Genomic DNA, 14,957 nt, shown 5'->3' with positions numbered 1-14,957 from the left:
AGAAATATTATCCTCGAAATGGATTAGCATTAAGTAGACCTGCTGCCCAGAAGCTGCCCTGCCCCAAGGCAAGCAGCTCTGTCCTCATCTTCCACAGCTGAAGTCTGAAGGTTCCATACAGAGGTGAGGATACGCTCGCTCGCTCGCTCGCTCGGGTCTGAGCAGTGAGCTGGCTCAGCAGGAGAGAAAGCTCAGCCCCACCTGACTAAAGTTCCATCCCCTGCGCTCATGGTGGAAGAACCAAAAATGGTCGTGTGAGGGCCACATTACATGCTAAGTCACGCACGCATATCACCTGCAACATTATTAATTGGGGGGCAAGTGAGATGTTCAAGATAAGGTTTCTCTGTTACAGTCCTGGCAGTCAATCTGTAGACCAGGCTGGCCTCAAGCTCAGAGGCTTGCCTGTGCCTTAAAACAAAAAGTTCTTCTGGGAGACAGTTCAGCAGCAGACACTTGCTGCCAAGCCTGATTACTTGACTTTAAATCCAAGGACCCACAGTGAGGAAGGAGAGAACTGACTTCTTATTTAGTTTTTTTTTTTTTTTCCGGAGCTGGGGATCAAACCCAGGGCCTTGCGCCTGCTAGGCAAGCACTCTACCGCTGAGCTAAATCCCCAACCGAGAACTGACTTCTTAAAGTTGTCCTCTGACCTCTGCATGTATACCCTCCCATAAATAATAAATATAATCTTTAAAAAACTTATTCTGTGGAGTTGGGGATTTAGCTCAGTGGTAGAGCGCTTGCCTAGGAAGCGCAAGGCCCTGGGTTCGGTCCCCAGCTCCAAAAAAAAAGAAAAGGAAAAAAAAAAAACTTATTTTGTTAGGGATGGTGGCACATACCTTTAATCCCAGCACTGGGATGGCAAAGGCAAGCTAATCTGTGAGTCGCAGGCTAGCCTGGTCTAGTGAGTTCCTGGCAGACAGGGCTGTGTAGGGAGACCTTTTCTCAAACCAACCAACCAACCAAAAACAAGAGTTCTTCTGCAAACTTAACTAACACCACCATTGATCTCAGGGCCACCCCACTGACTGTAGGGATACCCACAGGGATCAGGCAAGTCCTTAACCTGGGGATTTGTTCCAGAGGGAGAATTCAACTGAGAACCATGAAGAGAGCTACAAGGACGCTTTAAACGGTGTGTGAAAACGACCTAGGTTAAATGCCATCATGTGCCAAATTGAAATTACAACCCACCCTCCTAGTAAGGTCACTCTCCCAGTGACGTCCTGGCTACATTCTCTCATTAGTTCATCTGGAGGGTGCTCCGGTCAGTGCACCCTCGCCTGTCCTGTCCTGCAATCAGTTGTACTGTCATAGCAAAAGGAACGAGAAAGATACTCATATGAAAAAGTAACGTGAAGGTAAATTTACAAACCAAGAATATAGCATTTTATTCATTTTCAGATTATGTGTATTACACAACATATACATATATTTAGATAATATATAAAAGAAATAAACTATACGAAGAAATATTGGTCTGAATCTGCCTTGTAGGACGTCTTTAATTCTTCCGTTTGTTGAGTGTGTCTCTCACATGCCAGGGCAGGCAGCACAGGAAACCCCAGCACGTGTGTGTCACTCAAAGCTCTGCTTTTCTCCACTGAACTTAGAATGCAAGGAACACAACTGTGGCATGGTCACTGGTGTCCACGACAAGGACACAGTAGTCAGTGAGCCATAGCTCAGTGGATTGTTTAAATATTTTAGCTTCCTTTTTAAACGAAGACTCAGCGTCCAGAGTCTGTCCCCTCAGCTGCTGTCCAGTTATTGCTGAGGGAGGAAAGCAGGATGAGCAATCAGTTTCCGCATTAGATAACGAAGTCAGTCCCACCAGCCCCTACTCTGATGATACCCGAGCGGACACCAGGCCATGGGGGCACAGTGTGGCCGAGTCCACACCGTACACTGCTTGCTCACCAGCCTCTGAGGCCGACAAAGGATCAGAAGGAGGGCATTCCTCCAAAAAGAACCGTGAGCAGAAACAGGAAGCCGAGAGGGAAGAGGCGATGTACGCAGTGGCAGCAGCAACAGAACGGGCCACAGCTCACGCCTGACTTGGCGCTGCCATGCTAGAATGTGGACTAAGGCCTGGCAAACATGTCTCCAGTGCCAGCCCAGCCAGGCCAGCTTTTGGTCAAGGGTATGTCCCAGGCCATGGCTCCCCATGCCCACCCCTGGCTTCCTTCAGGAAGGGTGTCTTACTTTGGCCTTGTTCTGAACTGGTAGATATAGTTTGAACTCTGCTGGCAGCTCATCCTCTGAGTAGAGTCTGTCTGAGAAGTAAACCCTTCGGATACGACAGTTTGCATGGATCTGTGGAGACAAGACTCACTTTGACAGGCTAAACACAACTGTTTCCTCTATTACTGATTCTATCAGAAGCTCTCTCATGGTACTCTAAAACGTCAAGTCTACTAGCAAACTGGGGTGAATTCAAACAGGGGGATTCAGGAGATGGAGCGACGGCTCACTGATTAAGATAAGCTACTCCTGCAGAGAGAGAGGACTCAGGTTCAAGTCCCAGAATCCACATAATGGCTTTACAACTATCTGTAACTTCAGTTCTAGGGGACCTGACATCCGCTTCTGACTTCCTCAGTACCAAGCATACATGTAGCATGCATACATACATGCAGGCAAAACATTCATTTGTGTGCATGTGTGCATGCATACATATATATAAAATTCGAAGAGTTGGTTCAGTGGTCAGAGCACGTGCTCTTGTAAAGGGTCCAGGTTCAGTTCCCAGGACCCACACAGAAGCTCACAGCCACCCCTAATTCCTGTGGATAGTTTCTTGGTATCCAGTAGCTTTTTCTGGTCCTCTAGACATGAACATGGTGCACAGATGTACTTGTAGGCAGAACGCTTACACACACAAATCTATAAACTATCTTGAGGGGGAAAAGGGAGGATTTTACGTGTAGAATTTACTTTGTGTCTGTGACCTGGTTATGCTAGCGAGTGTCCCTCCCTGTGCGGCGCGGAAGGCGCAGTACCTGCACTCTCAGGGTCTCGATGTAGTTTGTACCATATGCCCGCCGGGTGAAGTCAGATAGGTTGAACTGAATCTGGTTCCAGCCATCATCCAGCCGCATGGGCATGGTACAGATGAAGGGCTTGACTCGAGTGGTGCTCTGGTAGTTACTTGCTCGAAACCTCCGACGGACGTTCTTGTCATCTAGTACCTGCAACCCAGAGGCCACACTAGTTCCATGCTCTCAGGCTCAGATGAGCTCTTCAGACAAGCGCCTGAGCCCCACGGTGTGGACCCCAGGGAGAATAAACAGGCCAGAGACAAGTTACAACTGGTGACAGATGGCCCGGAAGTAGCTAGTTTATATTATTTGTTGTCAAGACAACAGCAGCTGCTATGACATATGACACAGCCTGCAGGCTCTCAAACCATAAAATGATTTCATATTCCTTCCCACTAAAAGCTCAAAAATACTAAAACAGAAATTATCACTCAAAATTAAATATTTTCTCCCCAAATGGACCTGTTAATCTCTAACCTGAATTTTCTTAGCTATTGATTAGATTTTCTGGGTGCTATTTCTCGAAACCCCACAATAAAACTTTGGTTTGGAACACTCTACTGAGAGCAGCACCAGCTTTAGCAGAGGCGGCAAAGAGCACACGCCAGAGGCTAACACGCAGCCTGAGTCGAGCTCCCCTCACCTGCACTTCGAAGGTAAAATACTTCTTCAAGTTTTTGATGATCATGACAAGGAAAGGCAGTTTAATCCCCAGCGTCTTCTTAGGGTCCGCAGGACACGTGATGTATGTGGTGCTGTCAGCAGAAACACCAGGGGACGGATTACTTGTTTTTCTTCCTTTGTGGTGTGTATGATACCACACAGTCCAAGACTAAAAACTAGAAAACAGCTAACGGACTCAGCTTCATCACCTACTCGAACCCCTTAACAGTTCAGTTAGATGCGTGCTTCCCAACCAGTTCAGTCCCTAGGATCCACGTGGTAGGAAGAGAAGACACTGACCTCCAAACACAGATCACCATGGGTTGAGCACCATTCTGAGTTCCCCATACACACATTTGAAATAAGTAGAACAAACAGTTAATGTCAAGTATGGCAATGTGCTGGAGGCCACGAGATCAAGGGCAGCTTGGGCAATATAAAGGGAGTATATCTTAAAAAAACAAGAAACGAAAACCTAAACTAGCTGGGTGTGGTGGCTCACGTCTTTTTTTTTTTTTTAAGATTTATTCATTTATTATATATAAGTATACTGTAGCTGTCTTCAGACACACCAGAAGAGGTTCTCTTACAGATGGTTGTGAGCCACCATGTGTTTGCTGGGAATTGAACTCATGACCTCTGGAAGAGCAGTCAGGTGCTCTTAACCGCTGAGCCATCTCTCCAGCCCGGTAGCTCACATCTTTAATCCCAGCACTTGGGAGGCAGATGCGGGCAGATCTCTGGGAGGCTAGCCTGGTCTACAAGACTACACAGAGAGTTCAAGGACAGCTAGCGCTATATAGTGAGATCCTATCTTGAGAAAAACCAAAACCAAAGAAACAAGCAAATGAAAAACCCAAACCCACTCAAACAAAAGCCCGAGAGCAACAATTAAGTCTCTGAAGAACAAGGCTTGGGAAGTTCTTCAGTAGAGAAGATTTCAGTTCTTGTCTAAGGTAAATAGGAAAGGATGGAGGGGCGCAGCTGAGTGGTCAGAACAGCACGTCCATACTCTTCACTCAGCTAATTGTTTTTCTAAGCTGGGCATGGGACTAAGAGCTGTATTTAATCTGCACTAACCCTGCAGGAAAACACTCTCATTCTGCAGATGTGGAAACTAAAGCTGGAGATCAAGTAAGTTGCCTGAAATAAGCTGTAAGTGGTGTAGGGATCGCAGTCTGACTGTGCCACCTGTTAACACTGAAGCCAATGCCCTCCTGATGTAGAATGTCCAGAGAACAGAGCTGGCAACCTACCTGACATTTGTCCCTTCAATCTCTAGCACCAGGGACTGGATGTCATTGTCAGTGATTCTTTTGATGTGGCCATTCCGTACCTGTAAAGGTGAAAAATCCATCAGTGTTGAGGTTTTCGCAACAGCTTTATAAGAATTCTGAAGGTTGACTGAGTGCATTTGAGGAAAAATGGCCCAAGGCTCACAACATACAAGCTGGCAGCAACAGGTCAAGGCCTGTGTATAAGAGAGTGTTCCCGTCCCTGCCATGTGGAATAAAGTCCTTCCTGATTCAGATTTAGCTAACATTTACTCTCTACTCTGTCAATAGCAAAGTTCCTATATGGTATTATTCAACCCACAGCAGAACAACAACAACAACAACAACAACAACAACAACAACGTTAAGTGGTAAAAATCTCATTCACAGATATGAATTAGTACCCAAGGACTGGAAACAGCAGGTCCTAAGCAGGAGACTGGGTTTCCTAGACCTTCCGCTCACCATAATATACTTGTCTTCTGTTACTCTGTGAATTCTTCTTTTTTCCACTCTTCTCTGCCCCTTTTTTCTACCCTTTCAACCATCTAACACTAAATAGGAGAGCAAAGAGGAGGGAAGGAGGGAAGGAGAGAGAGATCTTTTTTTTAAAGACCAGTCTCTCTCTTTTTTTTTTAAACTTTTTTTTTTCTTTTCTTTTTTTCGGAGCTGGGGACCCAGTCTCTCTTTTTTAAAGCTTTATTTACATGAGTACACTATAGCTGTCTTCAGACACACCAGAAGAGGGCACTGAATCCTATTAAATCCCATTACAGATGTTTGTGAGCCACCATGTGGTTGCTGGGAATTGAACTCAGGACCTCTGTAACAGCAATCAGTGCTCTTAACCGCAGAGCCATCTCTCCAGTCCAAGAGAGAGAGAGATAAATAAAGTTAGGGGTCAGAAAGGGGGAGATGTTTATCAATAGACTAATTTCTGCTGACTAGGGGCATCTAGTGCCTTGTGACAAGTTTGATCTTTGCCATCAGGATATCTAATCTCTTGCTTCTTTACTCATGATTGCTTAACAAACTAAAACTAACAACAACAACAACAACATCAACAACAACAACAACAACCTACCAAGAGCTTGCCTCTCAGGGTCCTTGTAGTTACAGATCCTCTGAAAAGTCCCCACAACTCCACACATCACACAGTCACAGACTGCAGCTGGCAAAACCTCAGCCCTGCTAGAGCACCAGACAAATCAGTCAGCTGCTGTGCAGTCTGAAGCAGCCCCACATTCCAGACTTGAGACTAAAATGAAAACATATTCACATAATAATTCTGTTTCTCAAAGAAACGAAAACTCCAAAGTTACTACTGCATGGCTTCTTTGTCCACAAAGATTAATAAACTACTGTCATCTGGGTAAGAGGATGTATGCCTTGATCCCAGCTCTCCAGAGGCAGAGACAGGTGGATCACTGTGAGTTCGAGGATGATCAGGTCTATATAGTTGGGTTACAACACAGCTAAGGCTATGTAGAAAGACCCTGTCCCAAGCCTCACCTGTTGGTGTCTACTTCTAGAAAGCTCAAGTAGGAGATTGCTCTGAGTTACAGGGCAGCCTGGGCTACACAGAGACCTTGTCTCAAGGAAGGGGTGTGTGTGTGTGTGTGTGTGTGTGTGTGTGTGTGTGTGTGTGTGTGTGTCGAGTTTATCCCTACTTTTTTCTTTACCTTCTTTTATATAGTTTTTTTTCTCAAGTATAAGTTCAGGTCTTTCCCATATCATGTACAGGCATTCATTTTCAGCCAAGTGACTTCTCCATTTTCTGATTTACTTTCTTCAATTATATTCTCTAGACACATAATTTAGCACTTCATACATATACAGATATACAAACTACACAGAATATGAGGACCTCTCATTAAATATGAATTCCTTTTCACAAACAAACATTTCTGAACACTAAATCCAAAGCACTTAATATGCACAAGAGACACAGAGCTGAATGTTCTATTTACGGAAAAGATCAATCGAGGGTGGGAGAGGCTGCAGGAGAAAGAAAACAAACCTTCTGGGTACTAAAGAACAAACAAACAAACAAACAAACAAACAAACAAAGGCAGGGCTGAGCCAGGCACTGGTGGTGCACACCTTTACCCCCAGCTCTCAGGGGGCAGAAGCAGGTGGATCTCTGTGAGTTCAAGGCCAGCCTGGTCTACAGAGCGAGTCCCAGGACAGCCAGGACTTCACGGAGACACCCCGTCTCACAAAAACCAAAACCAAAAAGGGGGGTTGAGTTGGCCGCATAGTCAGTGACTCAACCTGACTGACTCAAAGCTCCTTGTTTTTGATCATTAATCAGCCTGGTGATTATAATTTTATTTCTATTAGATTTGTATATAGGGAGAGGGCACTAATAATACTTTTTCAACACGGACTATAAAAATTCTGCTCTGGGCTTTACCATCAGTCTCTGTCCGCTCTATCAGTGAGTCAATCTAAATCTACCCCCACTGTGTGCAGTGTTCCCCAGGTGACATCTGTGAGGCTCAGCCAAGAATAGATCAAATGACACCCATCCTTAGGGTCCTCTTCAGCACTCAGCTCCGTGTGAGGCATAAGCTAAGTGTTCAAATATGTGCTGACTCTGGAATCTGTCACCCTAAGAGCTGGCACATTTGAATAGCTTCAAGGAGGGTTTTAAACATTCCTGGATAACATATCGACTGTAGACTATTATAGGACACTGGAGATCATAGGACCATCAGAAAGCACATGAAACTAGTAGCATGAAGAATGCTTCTTACAACACACCCTTTAGTGCCATTCTCAGGCACAGAATGCTGGGCTAGATGGGCCTCTCATTTCTGCCAATGGGGAGCAGTTCTTGGGTTGTCAAGACACAAATGTCACATTGAAATGCTTCTCAAACAAAGCTGGCCACATTCAATGCCCTTCTGCTCTGAATTCTGGGCTACTTTCCAAAAGAGATTAAGAGCACAAAGGCTCAAGTCTGTGTAGAACATGCCAGCACTGCCCACCTCCTTCCCCAATACTCCCAAGCAAAGTAGCAAGATTTCTCCTGTATTTCCTGTGGAAAATCAGGAAGAATCTGTCAAAAAGTTATTTCCAAATAGTGTGGTATAGCACACTGATAAGAGCATTCCAATGAAATGCTATATTAATTTATAACATACACTAGTTATTCCCAACAACACACACATTCCTTCTAAAAAAAAAAAAAAAAAGCCAGCTATAAGAGCAGTGGACTAAGAAGTATTTAGGCTCTCAAGTCTACTATGGCAACATGTTGATATTTATCCAACATTGTTTCAAATGGCCTCAGTCCTACCGCTTCCGAAAAGCTCTCCATCCAGAGTCAACAAGAGATCTTCCCAGCTCAGAAAGCCCAGCCAGGTCTTGTAGGGAGGAAGTGGCCTTCTGTCCTTCCCTAAGTTTACAGCTTGCAAATTTTACCCACTAAGTCCTTACAAAGGGAACAATGGCTTCCAAAGCATGCAGAGGCCAACAGAGGGAGCTAGAATGCACTCCAGAATCCCTAGGCCTCTTCTCATCCAGAGGCAAGCCAGCCTGATTGTTAGTGAGTAATTCACTAACAAATATTTCCCCCCTTATAAGGCCCTTTTCAAAGGGCTGGAAATACAAACTGGCTGGAAAAATGGAGTGGGGTGCAGATGGTGGTTGGGGATGTGAGCATTCAAGGACAGGAGACTTCTCAAAGCCTCTTCTCTAGGCTCTGGAAGAAGGGAGTGGTTCTTGGGCAGGGTTTCCACCCCATCCCCTCTAGAAATGACTACATCAGCTGTGGTAGTGCATGGGTGTAAACCTTGCAAACTAGGATAGTCTGGTAAGTTCTGAGGCCAGCCTGGTGGACACAGCAAATATCAGATTAGCCAGTGCTACACAGTAATCCCCTGTGTCCAACAAAAACAAAACAAAACAGACCAGGCTGTCACTGCCTTTCAGGAAGTAACCCCCATCCTCTGGGAAGCTTCTGGAAAACACATGTGGTAAGATGTATGGCCCCAGAAAGTGTCAACTTCCTTTCCTCAGCTCAGAGTTCACTAGGCAGGCCTGGCCTTCGGATGAAGATAAATGCATTCTCTGGCATTTAGGTGGAAGCAGGTTTCACTTTACTTCTTCCTTGAATTAGCTTATGACATGAATTCTTTCACGATCTATGCTCACACTCCGAGTATGGCCTATGAACACTTTCTTGCTTTACTCTCCTCTCTCTAATACTTAGTCATAGACTGAAGAGATGCTTAGCAACTAAGAGCACTTGCTGCCCTGGCAGAGGAGCCCAGGTTCGGCCTCTACACTCACGTGGCTCCTGACCATGGTACTGCAGTTCTGGGGTCTGATGTGCGTTTCCAGCCTCTGCTGGAACCTGCACTTACTTGGTAAGCATAAATACAACCAGGCGCGTGCACAGGACTCTGCACGCACGCACGCACAGAGATCCCTCAACCTTTGAAGTCAGCGTGATAGCGACGCACCTCTGGATGTCTGCTATGTGCTTCCAGAGAAGTTTAATGAGAGAAGACCCACCCCAAATGTGGGTGGTACCAATCCATCTTCGGTTCAGACTCCATCACTGAATAAAAAGGAGAAAAGATGGGGGCTGGAGCGATGGCTCAGTAGTTAAGAGCACTGGTCCAGCACACACATATCAGTTCAAACTGTGTGCAGCTCTGGTTTCAGGGGATTGGCACCCTCACACAGATATACATGCAGGCAAAACGCCAAGTGGAGATAACCAATGGACAATAATAAATAAACAAACTAATGAACATCAAATATAGATAAATAAAAGATTTAAAGAGTAAAAAAGAAATGCAAGATTAGTGTCAAAATTCTCTGCTCACTGACTCCTGATCTTCATAGGTGTGGAGTCCCAGATGCCTGTCCCTGCTACCACGAACTTGGCCACACCTTTCTCCCTACTCCTACTTTCTCCTTAGACCAAGAGCCAAACAATAACTTTCTTACCTTAAGTTATTCTGCCACAGCAGCTAAAAAGCAACAAAATTATTATCAGCATGCACAGTAACAGGTTTAACAGGTACAGTGGCTGCACTTAGGGGGCTGAGGCAGAAGGATCGCTACCTTAGGCTTCTAACTCCAGTTCAGTCTGGGCACATTGTTAAGATCTGAGTTTGGATCCTCAGCACCCACGTAAGCCGGGAAAGGCAATGCATTGCCTATAACCCCAGCACTGGGAGGTGGGGATGGGCAGTCTGGGTTCAATACCTAGCCAGCTTATGTCTACCTCCAGCTTCCACAAGCAAACACGTCAGCACATACACCCCACACATATGCATGCACACACACACACTACTCATGAGAACCCAAAAAAGGAAGAAAATGAATGGACTTCATAATGACATATGTAAATGTTATTATATTGTATTCTTATTCATCCCTGTGCACCTTGGCCCATCATCCTACACACGAAGTATATGGCAGCTTTTGAACCCAAGGCACTGGCAATTAGAGACGAGAGTGATCCTCGGATTCCAGACACCAGGGGAGCAAACCTTCAGCTCATCTCAGTCATTCTCCCAGGCTCTTCTGGTTGCTGGGCAACTAATAAAGAACACTGATCTTCCCCCTTCTCTGTGTAAGCCCTAGGGAAGAGGGTCAAGATGAGGGAAAAATAATACTACGGGGATAGGGAGGAAGCTGGCCAATCTCCACAGTTCTACAGAGTGATTCAAAAATAACACATTAGCTGCACCATTCCCTCTGCCCGCCTCCCCCACTTTCATTTTCTGGCTGCACTCACTCACTCTGCAGCTGAAACCTCAGCCATCTGGCATGTCCTCTTACTGACACATGTCCCGACTTACATTAAGCCCCTAAAGCTGTCTCCTGCAGCAGGAAGTATGTGCCCAGGGCCAGGGACCTGGCTCCAAGTCAGAAAACAGGGAGAGGGAGCCCTCTGTGGGAAACTGTGGTCAGAGCTCAGCCGCAGGGACCTTGGGCTGCTCTCCACCTGCAGTACTTTTAGAAGTACTAACACACGACAGGCAGCTCCAGACACATGCAAATGATCCCTTTAGCTAATCTGGGTACCACAGTGTGTCTTTCTTTCTCTTCCTTCCTTTCTTCCTCTCTTGTACTCCCTCACTTTCTCTCTCCCTCTTTCTTTCCAGACCGGGTTTCTCTGTACCTCTGGTTGTCCTGGAACTCACTCTGTAGACCAGGATGGCTTCAAACTCTCGGAGATCCACCTGCCTACTGGGATTAAAGGTGAGCACCAGCAGCACCTTGTTCATAGTGTTTCTTGAAAGGGCACAAGTAAACGGAACCCACTGTTTCCATCCTGTTACAGTAAAAGATATTATTCATAAAAATAAAGACAGCCTTGGAAAGTGAAAATCATTTTACTCTTTCTATCCAAAGACACTCAGTTCCATTCATGGAGGCCAGATAGATTTAGCACATATCAACAAGATTTATTAAATTAAAAGTCAGAGTCTAGGGCCAGCAAAGTAAGTAAGATAAACCTTATTGCAGCCAAGTCTGATGTCCTGAGTTCAATTCTTGAACCCACATGGTGAAAGGAAAGAACTGACTCCTAACTCCTATAACTGGTTCTTTGACTTCTGTGGGCATAGGCAAGAACATGTACACACACACACACACACACACACACACACACACACACACACACACACTAAACAAAAATGTAGTGACTTTTTTTTAAACTTTGGAGAGGGACTTTATTCTTTCCTAAAATGAGAAACAGGGACCCAGGCATCATGACCACTTAACAAGATCAACAACAGACTCTGATAAAGTCACATTCCATGGAGAAACATCAGCAGCTGGGAGGAGAGAAGAGAGAGCAGAACTCACACATCAGTCTGATGGGCTTCTAGTAGCAACACAAGCCAGTCCCATGGACTTCCAGCGCAGCAGCAAAGAGGACTGAAGCTCATGCAGTACAGTGCAGGATGAGGAACACTCTGTTTTTTATTTTTGTTTTGAGACAATAACTCACTAGGTCACCCTGGTTAGTCACCCTAGGACTCGCTGTATTCACCAGGCTAGACTCAAACTCAGAGACTCCTCTGCCCTTGCCTCCTCAGTGCTGGGATTAAAGCTGTACCCACCCAGCCCTAACATTCTTAATAACGACAGTCGGATCTGGTGGTTCCAGAAGTCAAGCAACACTAAAGAGCCTGTTGATTCTTTCTGAGCTCTTGGTCTGAAAACCAATAAAGATTTGTCTCAGATCTTAAGTAAGTCCCAGCGTGACAAGGAGGATGCAGAGGCTGGGAGCTGACAAACTGAGCCTGCAGGGCCAAGGCAGCATCAGAGGTACTGCTTCCTCTGCACTGAGCCGGAGGCCAAGGAAGATGTGGGTGGACTTGGGGTGAAAGCCAGCACCAACCAGTGCGGGAGGTTTTACACTGCAGAGAGCTTCATGGCCTTCACATGCAGGAGTCTGTTTCTAAGGAGGGGCCAGTGAGTGAGCCTGGACAACTAGTTAGGCAGATGCCAGCCATTAGAGGTTTGGGAGAGGAAAAGCCAAGGGACGATGACTGCACCGTCTTAATTTCAGAAGCCTAAGCAGATGCTATACCCAATCCTTCAAGATTGTTGTTTTATGGAAGCCAAGTAGGCATTCTCTCTGTGCACAAATGCAAAAGTCAGAATAGTAAATATTTGTGATATCAAAATGGAACCCAAAATAGTCCTCAGTCAGTGTGTAGTGTCTACTGGCAAAGGGCCAAGCCACGTGTAGGTAACAGACAGCCCTATCATCCTCTACCCTACAACCAGACCTTACTTCTCAGGAAAAGGGCAGTTCCCCCTCAATTCTGTATCCGTAGACAATGCCTGTCACTCAGGTGTTGCTCAGTAAATCCCTGATAAACATGATCGATAAACATGACCAGTTCCCAGGGTCTCCTTGACTGGACTGTTCCCAGTTACTGGGAACTTCATAACTTAACTCAGGAAAGGCCTGAACACAGCAAAGCTAACCTGGAGGCCGAACTTCCCCTCCATCCTTGCCTCCTCTTGCTTCAACTGGAGAAAACCTCTCCCTTAAATGCTAAGTCTGTCAAATCCAAACAAGAGTTGGAAACATAACTAATTTCTTTCCAAAATGTCTGTTTAATTTGCTCCATGTAACTCTGCTCCAACAATGTTTCTTACGTGTTTATGTCATCAGGGTACCATTGGCCCTTTAGAGGCGTTGTTAAGGGACACAGCGAGCGCACCATGGTTACTCTGCTTTCTCTGCCATGTGTAAACATGGTGACCAGTCAAAAAGTCGGGCTTGAAAAAAAAAAATAAACCACATCTCAGATCAAAACCAGGGGGGAAATGAATGCCTCTGAGAGAAGCTTCGACACTTCTCTCCCATCGTAACTGTCCAGATACCAAGCTGGTGAGCATCCTCCTCCAAACACTGCCAGGTGGACTTGCTCTGGGTTCTCGGTGCAGAGGTCTGATTTAAGAGCTCCTGATGCTTCATTTCAAAATGAATAAACACTCAGGAGAATGGGGGAAGTTAAGGGTCTGCTTCCTACGCCATACTCTTGACATAACTCTGGCTATGGATCTGAAAGAGTTGGTCAGACTGCTCACGTACCAAAGGTCAGATCTTGTTGAGCTCTCAACTGACTTGGCCAAATGACACGATACTTCCAACAGGCTTCTCTCAAAACTGTCCTCAGAACACACGACTCTCTAGCAGTGACAAGCTGAAGGCAAGTCAGGTACTCTGTCAACCACTATGCGCCTCAAAGCCCTCCTCTGTGAATTAGGAAAGACACTGCATTGTTCTCGTTCCACTAACAATAATCTTGACTTAGTCCACCCATTCTATATACATCTCTATGAACACCACCTCTCTCCATCTTCCCCCGCCGAGGGCAGAACTAAAGCTACTCCCTAAATCACCTGGCTTCCGCATTAGAGTGCCCACTTTATATTAAAAAAAAAAAAAACGAATCTTCACGAGAAAAGAAACGCCAAGGCATTTCTGCTAGCTCTTAACATCTCCAAAAGTGAGCAGGGAAGGCCACCATCTCATGTGGCAAACGAAGATACCATCCATTCCAGAGGACGGCTAGATAAAAATACGGAGGCTTGACACTGGGTCTGCACTTGCGGCTCTTGAGAAGCCTCTAACAATCACCTTTGTGCAGTTTTCGGAGAAAGCCGGTACAGGAGGAACAGTACGGACTCTAAGTTAAAGAAAGCTCGCAGCCAAGTTCCAAAGGTCAGGCTATCGGCGGTCAATGAAATGGAGGGGGCTAATGAATGAGACCGGAACACCTCTGGCTTGGCCGGTGCTCAGGATGCCCGGGAAAGAGGCCCTCTGTCTAGAGGGCAGCACAGTGCCTGGTATCAGCGAACACATGCATGTCTTTCATCAAAGGACTATGCGTTTCAAGCTAGGCTGTGGACCCTGCACCCATTCTACTGACCAGGAAGCCGAGGCTCAGTAGCCACACCATTTCGTGGGCGGCGAGTGCCCCGCCCACACCCCGCCCCATCGCTCACCTTTTTGTCCCAGATCTGCAGGGGCTTGCTGCCGATGCTGTAGAGGATGGAGAGGAAGCCGCTCTGGAACGTGTTCTTGAACATCTCGCCAGCCGCGGCCCCGCAGCCGCCCTAGGCCCGGGACTGGAAATCGGAACCGAACGGCGAAAGAGAGAGGGTGCCGCCGGTCCGAAGGAAGGACACTGAGCTGCAGCCACTGACGGCGGGAAGCGGCGGATCCGCAAGCCTCGGTGAACACACAGCCACCTCAGCACCGAAACCACAGCAACTGCCGCCCGCGCCGCCAAGCCTGCCTGAGAGGAGGCGGAGCGCCGCCGCGGCCAGCCACGGATCCCTCCGCACGCCTGGGCCCGCCTCCCGGAGGCGCATCACCCAGTCCTACCGCAGAAAGAGCGGTTTCCGGTTCCTTCCGCCCTTAGGCCCGCCCCTTCCTGCCCCCTCCGGAGCGGAACTCGGTTGCCAAGGGACTATTCCC

General features: G+C 46.6%; 1 protein-coding gene and 1 long non-coding RNA gene across 4 annotated transcripts; one reads left to right on the top strand and one right to left on the bottom strand.

Moving 5' to 3' along the window:
• Window positions 1–1,369: 1,369 nt before the first annotated feature.
• Window positions 1,370–14,792, bottom strand: Cfap20 (cilia and flagella associated protein 20). 3 transcript variants are annotated; one of them, NM_001399181.1, is made up of 6 exons: window positions 14,483–14,792; window positions 4,964–5,043; window positions 3,688–3,799; window positions 3,006–3,194; window positions 2,209–2,319; window positions 1,370–1,776 (listed from the first exon to the last, which is right to left on the bottom strand). In NM_001399181.1, exons 1-6 carry the CDS (start codon window positions 14,564–14,566, stop codon window positions 1,771–1,773), a joined length of 582 nt encoding a protein of 193 aa, NP_001386110.1. In that variant the 5' UTR covers window positions 14,567–14,792; the 3' UTR covers window positions 1,370–1,770. The 3 variants fall into 3 exon arrangements, with proteins under 3 accessions (NP_001386110.1, NP_001033067.1, XP_087450537.1); NM_001037978.2 differs by having other exon boundaries at window positions 3,038–3,194; XM_087594411.1 differs by lacking the exon at window positions 1,370–1,776 and having other exon boundaries at window positions 2,176–2,319; window positions 14,483–14,752.
• LOC147998785 (uncharacterized) lies at window positions 4,056–14,725 on the top strand. The gene is made up of 2 exons (XR_015643744.1): window positions 4,056–5,763; window positions 12,123–14,725. It is a non-coding gene; the product is annotated as an uncharacterized LOC147998785 (long non-coding RNA).
• Window positions 14,793–14,957: the final 165 nt, after the last annotated feature.

Source organism: Rattus norvegicus, chromosome 19, assembly GCF_021556685.1.
Source record: "Rattus norvegicus strain SHRSP/BbbUtx chromosome 19, alternate assembly SHRSP_T2T, whole genome shotgun sequence".
NCBI classification, from domain to species: Eukaryota; Metazoa; Chordata; class Mammalia; order Rodentia; family Muridae; genus Rattus; species Rattus norvegicus.
The sequence above is the reverse complement of the archived record's forward strand: the minus strand, read 5'-3'. Positions and strand labels throughout refer to the sequence as shown.

What these genes read in the sequence shown, in the direction of transcription:
- Cfap20 (XM_087594411.1), bottom strand. Translation starts at nt 14,566, where the DNA reads ATGTTCAAGAACACGTTCCAGAGCGGCTTCCTCTCCATCCTCTACAGC. An exon ending in ATTGAAGGGACAAATGTCAG is followed by an intron (nt 3,800 to 4,963) that starts GTAGGTTGCCAG and finishes TTCTGCTGACAG; the next exon opens with CACCACATACATCACGTGTC. An exon ending in TCGAGACCCTGAGAGTGCAG is followed by an intron (nt 2,320 to 3,005) that starts GTACTGCGCCTT and finishes TTGTCTCCACAG; the next exon opens with ATCCATGCAAACTGTCGTAT.